This window comes from Salmo salar, chromosome 21 (assembly GCF_965601325.2).
Source record: "Salmo salar chromosome 21, fSalSal1, whole genome shotgun sequence".
Taxonomy (NCBI): Eukaryota; Metazoa; Chordata; class Actinopteri; order Salmoniformes; family Salmonidae; genus Salmo; species Salmo salar.
Genome location: NC_138311.1, coordinates 27,700,006 through 27,710,792, shown reverse-complemented (window position 1 = coordinate 27,710,792; position 10,787 = coordinate 27,700,006). Strand labels below are relative to the sequence as shown.

The 10,787-nt window shown below is 42.1% G+C and overlaps 1 protein-coding gene across 1 annotated transcript; it reads left to right on the top strand.

Annotated features, from left to right (window-relative positions):
* Nucleotides 1-978: 978 nt before the first annotated feature.
* LOC106582141 (gastrin-releasing peptide receptor) lies at nucleotides 979-10,469 on the top strand. The gene is made up of 3 exons (XM_014164914.2): nucleotides 979-1,385; nucleotides 8,261-8,606; nucleotides 8,745-10,469. Exons 1-3 carry the CDS (start codon nucleotides 979-981, stop codon nucleotides 9,132-9,134), a joined length of 1,143 nt encoding a protein of 380 aa, XP_014020389.1. The 3' UTR covers nucleotides 9,135-10,469.
* Nucleotides 10,470-10,787: the final 318 nt, after the last annotated feature.

Here is a 10,787-nt window from a genome sequence, read left to right as displayed (position 1 = left end):
GGCTAAGGTGTATGTAAACTTTTAATTTTACTTCACTACATTACTAAAGAAAACAATGTACTTTTTACTCCATACATTTTCCCTGACACCCAACAGTATTTGTTACATTTCGAATGCTTAGCAGGACAAGAACTGGTCCAATTCGCACATGTATCAAGAGAACATCCCTGGTCATCTCTACTGCATCTGATCTGGCGGACTCACTTAATAACACAAATGCTTCATTTGTAAATTATATTTGAGTGTTGGAGTGTGCCCCTGGCTATCCATAAATAAAAAAAACAAGAAAATCGTGCCATCTGGTTTGCTTAATATAAGGAATGTGAAATGATTTATATTTGTACTTTTGATACTTAAGTACATTTTAGCAAATACATTTACTTTTGATACTTAAGTATATTTAAAACCAAACACTTTTAGACTTTTACTCAAGTAGTATTTTACTGGGTGACTTTTACTGCTACTTGAGTCATTTTCTACTATGGTATCTTTACTTTTTCTCAAGTATGACCATTGGGTACTTTTTCCACCACTGGCCTAAACCTATTGATGTTACATTGAATGGAATATGAATGACTGTCACCCAATATGCTGTAATAGAAATAAAGCCATGCTCATAAAAAAAAATCGTCTTCCCTAATCTTAAACGGCACCGACAGCAACTGTGACTTCCACCAAATGGGGCAGGGAGCGAGTGACGCATGCCATCAGTGAATTTATAACCCCCCCAGATGGCCAATCTCACATTGACTCTGAATCAATGTACAATGAGGGGTGATGAGAGAACCCTCAACATTGGCTAGCAGTGTGTCAAACGGCATCATAAAAATAAGCTTTTTATGATGGTTATTAGGCTATGCATAATTGATTTTGGTAATACAATACAATTATGAGCCACACCATTTAATTTAACAGGAAGCCATTGCAAGGGCTACTTTAAGAATATTTTTTTACAAACTTTCAAGAAAGACACCAACTATGTCTTTGGAGGACTCCTTCATTTTAAACCCCGAGAACATATTGATGTTTAACTTGTCGCGGGCATCCGGTATCGACACAGGGGTCCAGGAGCACTACATTTGGCTGCCCGGTATCGTTATCGCCACCGTTTACGGACTTCTAATCATTATTGGAATTATCGGTAACGTCACGCTCATGAGAACGTTTATCGCCGTTAAATCCATGCGGACGGTGCCCAACCTATTAATGTCCAGCCTCTCGCTCGGTGACCTTCTGCTGCTTGTCACGTGCGCTCCGGTGGACGCAAGTCGGTACCTCGCTGACGAGTGGCTCTTCGGCCGGGTGGGATGCAAACTCATCCCTTTCATCCAACTCACCTCCGTCGGGGTTTCTGTTTTCACACTCACTGCGCTCTCTGCAGATAGGTAAGGGTTGTATCATTGAATGTGTTGTTTTCTCGATCACTGTTTTTTTTTTTTTTTTTTTACCTATACATACATTTGTACGTAAACAAGTAACCTTTATTTAACTAGGCAAGTCAGTTAAGAACAAATTCTTATTTACAATGATGGCCTACCAGGGAACACTGGGTTAACTGCCTTGTTCAGGGGCAGAACGACAGATGTTTACCTTGTCAACTGGGGGATTCGATTCAGCAACCTTTTGGTTACTGGCCCAACGCTCTAACTATACTCAAACTATACTTTGGCATGGTAGCATGAGCAGGCAGGTATGTAATGATTACAGTACATGCTCAACCTGGTTGCAGATTATTTTCACTGCAGAAAATAACCCCACATAATATAAAAATGGATCCAGTTTATGCATGAGAAATTCATTCGGTGTTATTGAAGTCCAACAGTTTCCTTTTCTATTTATTTCAATTCACTCCTGAAAATTATGTTTTCCTAGCTGTTTCTGATGACAACAGAAACAAAATATATGATATATATGTTATGTTAACCAGGCAAGTACAAATTCTTATTTACAATGACGGCCTACACCAGGCAAACCCGAACAACTCTGGGCCAATTGTGCGTCGCCCAATGGGACTCCCAATCACGGCCAGTTGTGATAAAGCCTGGAATCGAACCAGAGTGTCTGTAGTGACACCACTAGCACTGAGATGCGGTGCCTTAGACCGCTGCACCACTCAGGACCCCGAGATGTGGCACCATTTGTGGCATTGATTGCACTAATAAATATATAATGTCAGAAATTGTCCTTAAATTGACACTTTTGGCTCTTAGCAAGTGTCTTGTCAGGCCACACAGAACATCAGAATTGCCATCAGGAGGTAAAGAAAACAGTTTTTGCCTTTGGTGAAGAGGACAGTACACTAAATGGGTTTGACTGTTGAGCTGCCTGCTATACTGTGCTCTGTTCTATTCTATTCCACTGTTATCATCTCCTCTGTCTCTGTTCTGCAGGGTTCTTTCTCCATCAGAGTTACATATTACAGGTAGACTCAAAAAAACTACTAAACACGGCAGATATTGCGATGAGCGAGATTGTGTTGTTATGTGTTAATAACATTTAGACTACGTTACCCAGCAGGCTAGGCGGGTGGTTGAAGAATGCCTTGCATGGCTAAACATAGAGTTTTCTAGGTGAAGTATATGTTCATTAAAAGTAGTTAAACCTACGCCCCGGTTTGTCATTATATAAGGAACAAACATAACACGGTGTCAGATTGGTAGTCGCTATGACGAGACAGAGAAAAGAAAGGAGTAACTCTGCAAATTTCCGCGACGAAAATGTAACATTCTACCACAAGTCAAGTTCTCCAATGCAGCCTCGCTCTTTGCTGCTGCGGCTCGTTGTCCTCGCTCCTCTTCGACTACTCACGTCACTTGACTTGGGGAATGTTCAATTCTCGTCGCGGAAATTTGCAGAGTTACTCCTTTTGCAGAGTTAGTCCTCCTACTCCTATGCAGTTAACAGGCAATCTAGCTGACAATTGGAAACGTTTCAAGCAGAGATTCAATATCTACCTAGCAGCCAGTGGTGCAGGGGGAGATGATGACAAATTGAAAGCTTCCATTTTTCTGCATGTTATTGGAGAGGATGCATTGGACATTTACAATAGCTTTCAGCAAGACGAGGCAAACTTAACATTGACTGTGCTAATGTCTAAATTTGAGGAGTACTTTGTACCAAGCCAGAACGTCTGAGAGATACATGTTTTTCTCTCATGATCAGAAACAGGGAGTCAGTTTTGACCAGTATTTGGCTGAGCTGAACACACTGGGCAAAACGTGTGAATTAGAAAATCTGAAGACTCACTAATGAAAGACAGGATAGTCTGTGGCATACTTAATAATGGACTCAAGGAGAGATTGCTGCGTGAGCAAGATTTAACTTTGGATAAAGCAGTGAATATGTGTCAGCAGCAGAAACCACCAGAGCACAAGCTAAAGAGCTGTGCAGGGATGAGACGTCAGTGTATGCAATAAAAAGAGAGGAGCACCACACACAACACCTTACAAAACAAAAACAAGCAAAAGAGACAAATCAAAACACTACGTGAAAAATGTGGATTTATCTACAAGCCAAAAAAAATGCCCTGCATATGGCAAATCATGTAACAACTGTGGGAAAAATAATCATTTCTCAAAATGCTGCAAAGATGAGGCTACAAAGAAAAAGGTTCACACAGTCGAGGAGATGGAAGAATTCTTTGTTGATTCTGTGGAAATATGCAATGCAGTAAATGCTGAATGGATTGTGCCATTGACTGTGAATGAAACTATAATACCATTCAAGCTTGATACTGGAGCACAGGTAAACCTGTTGTCGCTGGATGACTACAAAACACTGAAGGTGAAGAGCAAAATACACCCGGTGAAAATTAAGGTTACTGTTTATACTGGGGAGAACGTACCAGTCAAAGGTAGCTGCATAGTAACTTTACAGCACAAAGGAAAACAGTTCAGAGCACAGCTGCTGATTGTGGAAAAGAGTGTACAGCTTATTCTAGGAATCAATGCATGTGAAAAGCTCAATTTGTTGAAAAGAGTGTATGTGGTGACATCACAGACTGAAAATGACCAAGAATCACTACTGGCTGAGTATGAGGATGTGTTTGAGGGTCTTGGATGTTTACCAGGAGAACACAAAATATGTACTGATGACAAAATTACTCCAGTTGTGCATGCATGCAGAAAAGTTCCATTTGCACTGAGGAAAAAGCCCAAAAAGGAACTCGGACGCATGGAAAAGATGGACGTCATCACAAAAATGGATGAACCTACAGACTGGGTAAGCTCACTGGTTATTGTGGTGAAAAAGAACGGTGATCTCAGGATATGTCTAGACCCGAGAGATCTCAACAAAGCAATCAAGAGAGAGCATTTCAAGTTGCCAACCAGAGAAGAGATAATGTCGCAGTTTGCTGGAGCAAAGTGGTTCAGTAAGCTTGATGCCTCATCAGGATTCTGGCTAATGAAGCTAGATGATGCAAGCTCAAGGCTATGCACATTCAACACACCTGAGGGCTGGTACAGATTTTTTCGTCTACCATATGGGATTCTCTCAGCGCCAGAGGTCTACCACAAGACAATCCACATGATCTTCGAGCATATTCCAGGAGTGGAGACTATGATGGATGACATCATCGTCTGGGGGTCCACAAAAGAAGAACATGATGCGAGAGTGAGACAAGTGCTGGACCTGACACGGAAAGTCAACCTAAAACTAAACAAGGACAAATGCAAGTTTGGTGTGAAAACACTTACCTCCGTGGGAGACGTACTTTCAGAGGACGGAGTCAAACCAGACCCAAGGAAAACATCAGCCATCAACAACATGGAGCGCCCGAAGAACAAGGACAATGTGAGACGCTTCATGGGCATGATCACCTACCTTGCAAAGTTCATACCTCAGCTGTCAGCACAGTCCGCTCCACTCAGATGTCTTCTGGAACAGAAAAATGAATGGGAATGGTCCCATGAACAGGAAAACTGCTTCAAAAACCTAAAGAAGACAATCACAGAAGAGCCAGTGCTCAGGTTCTATGATCCAGAGAAAAGCACAAGGATTTCTGCAGACACGTCACAGTTTGGCCTGGGAGTAGTTCTTCTGCAACAGCATGACAACACATGGCTATCCGTCGCTTATGCGTCCAGAGCCTTGACAGGCGCAGAGACAAGGTATGCACAAATAGAGAAAGAACTACTGTCGAGCACATATGCTTGCGAAAGGTTTCACCAATACGTCTACGGACGATACTTCGAAGTAGAAACCAACCACAAACCATTGGTGTCAATCATGTCTAAGCCACTGAATGATTGTCCAATGAGAATCCAGAGAATCTTGATCAGACTGCAAAAGTATGATGTGAAGATGATCTATACCCCGGGAAAGTTCATGTTCGCCACCGACACTCTTTCTCGAGCAGTCGACAAGAAGGAGAGCTTCGACACACAGAAAAACACTGAGATTCAGGCCTACGTCGACATTATCGTAGCATCACTTCCTGTGTCTTCTGAGAGAATGGAGCAGATCAAAAGCGAGACCGCAGGTGACCAAACAATGACAGAGTTGAAAGAAACAACACTGTTAGGATGGCCCGCACAGAAAAACAACTGTCCAAGGAGAATACAGGATTACTGGATGTGCAGAGCAGAGCTCACCATTGTGGATGACATAGTGTTCAAAGGCAACAAGATTGTCATTCCCATGACACTACACAAAGAAATGCTACAGAAAATACACGAGGGCCACTTGGGTGAGGAAAAATGCAAACGACGAGCACGAGAAGTAATGTACTGGCCAAGAATGAACCAGGAAATCAGCCAGACCACTGCTTCATGTGAACTGTGTTTGACCTACAGGCCAAAGCAGCAAGCAGAGCCGCTAATGCCTCATCCAGTACCCAACAGACCCTACTACAAAGTTGGAGTTGACCTTTTTGAGTCACATTGTTGTTACCGACTACTACTCAAACTACCCTGAAGTAGCAACACTGCCAACTACCTCCAGCAAAGCTGTAATCACCTACCTGAAATCAGTCTTTGCAAGACATGGGGTTGCGTCTGAACTGTACTCGGACAATGGCCCGCAGTTCTCAAGTTACGAATTCCGATCGTTTGCTAACGACTGGGGATTCTGACACAACACTTCCAGCCCCAACTACCCAAGGTCCAACGGCTTAGCAGAGAGATCAGTCAAAATTGTCAAAGGTCTGATGAAAAAGGCACACGATGGAAAGGAGGATGTCCTAAAAAATCTGATGATCTACTGCAGCGCACCGCTGCAGAACGGACTTTCACCTGCACAAATGTTGATGGGACGTCGCATCAGAACCAACCTACCCATCCATGAGGACTTGCTAACACACAGAGGTGCTCACAAAGTCAAACTCGCGAAGGAAAAACAGAAAGACAAACAAAAACAGCGACACGACAAAAGTGCAAGACACTTACCTGAACTGAAACCTGGAGATCATGTACGACTCCGAGACATCACTACAGGAACCTGGATGCAGCAAGGGTGTGTGCGCAGAGAGACGTTGCACCGTGATCCTATGTGATCCAAACGGAGTATGGATCACAACTGAGACGAAACAGAGTGGATCAAAGGCTTCAGCCATTCACTCAAGGGACTGAGGATCATCAGGAGGATACTGCTGAAGCATCAAATGCGTTTAGAAATGGACAATTCAGTCAGAACACCCTGACCGACAATGAACGCTGTCCAACTGTTTCAGGAAGCACTTCAGCAGAACGACCAAAAAGGACTGTCAGAGCCCCCTGAAAGGCTTATTGAGAATTGCTAAAAAAAAATACAAAAAAGGGGCACCTGGACTGAATGTTTGGTTTATGTGAAAAGAAATAGAGCCACAATAGAGTATTGTTGGACAGACTATATTTAGTAGAATTAAACAAACAAAAAAATTGTAAGAATGTTTTTTGGGGGAAAGAAATGTGTGTTATTGAAAATTGCATGTTATGCAGGTTGAGTAAACAGATGTGATGTGACATGTGTAGTTACATAGAAAATTTGTTTTCTTTTAAAGGAAAGAAGATGTGTTGTTATGCGTTAATAACATTTAGACTACGTTACCCAGCAGGCTAGGTGGGTGGTTGAAGAATGCCTTGCATGGCTAAACATGGAGTTTTCTAGCTGAAGCATATGTTCATTAAAAGTAGTTAAACCTACGCCCGGTTTGTCATTATATAAGGAACAAACATAAAAGAGATGACAGACTTCACAGTCACACATATGCCGCGTTCAGGACATGTCAGAAACTCTGACATTTCCGATTTGCTAACCTAGGTGGAAGAGTCGGATCCTGAGTTTCCGACTAGGGAGGTATCAGAATCAACCAATAGGAAGATATAGGCAAATAACTTAGGTTCATTTTTAACTTGGAGGTCCCGAGTTTCCGACATTAATAAACACGGCAACAGTAGCTGCAGATGTGCATGGGCTATCTTCACGCTGTTAGAGCGTTATAGGTATGGGACCAAAACAGCTGAGACGTTAAGCCTCGCACTTCAACGCTCTTAGTTGTTGTGGAAATTGACCCACTATGTTGTATACTTTGTGCACCTACATCATATCGCGGAGTCTATTGGAACCTTGAAAAGAGTTAAGAGGGTTATACTAAGGGTATTAGTCAGAGCTGAGAGAGAGAGCGTGAATGTTCCTTTAGTGAAGTGCCGACAGATCAGACTGGCCTACAGTATATAGGTTAAATAGCCACCAGAGAAGTCAATTCTGTTTCTTAATTTCTTATTGAACACAGACCCAGACAACCCACTCAATACATTACACATTAAAACATATCTGTCACTGCAGTTCCCTGCCATGCCCATGCTTTTAAAAACACCATCATTTCAGGGAAATATCAATAATGTAACCAATCTGGGCAGATAGCTATTACTTTTACATTCGTCACACACCACCTGTTATTAAAGTTGAATAATTATTATCAGAGCTTTGATGTGCCATATAATCAATGGACTTTGATTCAGGGAATATATGTTTTCTTAGGAGAGTTGTTCATTTCTGTTCACGAATGACCAAATTTCATAAATTTCTAGCACTCTTTGATGTTCCTGAAGTACCCTTATGTATGTTGTGTGCGTATTCTCTCATTATAGATATGATCAAACTCCATTAACCAACACCTGCTGCTTTCAGTGAATTCTCTCGCTTTTTTCATCCTGATCCATTTGAGCCACTTGTTTCTTTAATGATAAAGGATCCTTAAAAAAGTCTGCTAAATGACTAAGCATTTGCTAAACGTAATAAAATGTAGCATCAGTGAATTTGAATGTTCTTCTCATCCCAGGTACAAGGCCATTGTCAAACCCATGGACATTCAGAGGTCCACAGATAAGATCTGCTTCCGAGCAGCAGCCATCTGGCTGTTCTCCATGACCCTGGCCATTCCTGAGGCCATCTTCTCCGATCTTCACACCTTTAACATCGGCCAGACCGATGACACCTTTGTGACATGTGCCCCCTACCCCAACGCTGGGGAACTGCACCCTAAGATCCACTCCATGGCCTTCTTCCTCATCTTCTACATCATTCCACTCATCATTATCTCTGTGTACTACTGCTTCATCGCACGCAGCCTGATCCGGAGCGCCTCAGACATACCCGTGGAGGCACACTTACATATCCAGAAACAGGTTTGTGAATGTGTCTGGACACTGGACGATTAGGTGTTTATCATTTAATGAGACATGGGGAATAGGTCAATTAAATATGTGTGTATTTTAATCCTTTGGAATTCAAACTGAATCATGCTCTCTCTACCATCCCCACAGATTGAGTCTAGGAAGCGTCTGGCTAAGACAGTGCTGGTGTTTGTGATTCTGTTCGCTGTGTGCTGGCTCCCAAGTCATGTGATCTACCTGTACCGCTCCTACCACTACGGCCAGGTGGACACGTCCCTGGGTCACTTCATTGCCAGTGTGTGTGCCCGCGTCCTGGCCTTCATCAACTCCTGCATCAACCCATTCGCCCTCTACCTGCTCAGCAACAGCTTCCACAAGCAGTTCAACAAGCAGCTCCGCTGCTGCTGCCACCCACCAATCAGGTGTAACGCTCAGGGCACGGGGCGGATCAACATGCGACTGACTTCGGTCAAGAGCACCAATCACTCACTGGATAACATCAGCCACGGGGCTCATGTTTGTCAGGAAGGCTGTGTGTAGCGATGATGCTCCAGACTTGTAAATGTCCCATTCCACCACTGACACTGCAAGGAACATCATTTATGACTGTAACCCATATAGTGGGTCTGTGTTGTATATCCCAGTGTTGATATTGCAGCATCATACATCATTCTAATTCTATGGTTGATATGCTGGGCTATATGCATCCGATGATCCATGATTGATACAAATCAGTGTTTATTTTAAATTTAGAATGTATAATCTTAACAGCTGCTACGTATGTAAACCAATGTGGCAGAACTGGACTCTGTCCTCTGGAGATGCAGTTCTATTCTCGTTACTCATTGGAACCGAATTGATCCATGACAACCCAACCAGGTGTAAATGATGAGTTGGTAATGACGAGTGAGAGAAACAGACACCTACAGTATGAATGTACAGTGCCACCTACAGTGCCAGCTGCCAATGTGTACACACTTCGACCCCTAAAGGACAGTTCTGTAGGGATAACTCCAGCTGATGTAAAAGACCAACAACTTTGGTGCTTTGATAAATACTGTAGCCGACATTGAAGGATCAATTTCCTCAAGAACAGTTGCCCAGGAGTAGTCACCCCTGCCTCAAAGGCTTGGAAATGTTCTATCTACATACCCATATACATCTCAACACATAGACATATCAGCATTGGTGGAAGAGGAGATGTAAATATCTGTATACAGTTCATTGTACAGATCAGAGTACAGGATCTGTTTAGGTCGAATGTTAAAATGACCAAATACATTATTTACCATTCATTTCTATTGGGCACAACATAATCCGAAACACAAGCAAAACAAACTGCAAATGCATCTAACAAGTTTGTAGTCACAAGCTTGATGTAGTTCATTGCGTGCTAGGAATATTGGACCAAAGACTAAATGTAATACACTATAAGTGCATTTGCCCAAATACTTATGATACCCTCTAATGGGGGGACTAGAAACATAAAGTGCTTTCATTTCTAAACAGTAAAACAGATATGTATGAAAATACCCTCAAATAAAAAATGACATTCTGTACTGTCGCCTCATAAAATATTTGATCTAAAATCAAAAATGCTGGAGTATAGAGCCAAATTAAAAGTTTCAGCTTCACTGTCCAAATAAATATGTAGGGGAGTATGTGTCCAAGAATAGTTCTATGTTGTCCAAAGTGATACATATGTTTCCCAGTGTTTGATAAACATAAAAAGTAATTATCCATGGATTAATGGAACATTCTGTTGTTGTTTGAGCATTTTCTGGTCTCTCAAATGGCCTAATTTGTTTCTTTATAGAACAAGTTTATGCGCTGTCTTGTTCATGGCCAAAGTTTTTATTGTGTTACAATTAAGTGGCTATATTTTTTTTGCAGTAAAAATGTGTTTTACACTGTATATTATTATGTTTAGTGTTGATTAAAGGATTACAAGATGGTGGTGTGCGGTGTTTCAATGTGCTGCACCGCTGTCCTGTCCTCTTCCTCGGCACCTAGCATGTCCCTCCAGTGAACATGCAGTATTCACCATTCTAACCATTGCCTTTATTCTGCATGCAGGACATCCTCCCTTAGGACTGGATTCAGGGCCATGCACAGACCTTTGGTGGGGCAGGTGCTTAAAGTGAAACATGGGTTTTAACATAGGACTTAATTTTCTGAAAAAACACTCACTCA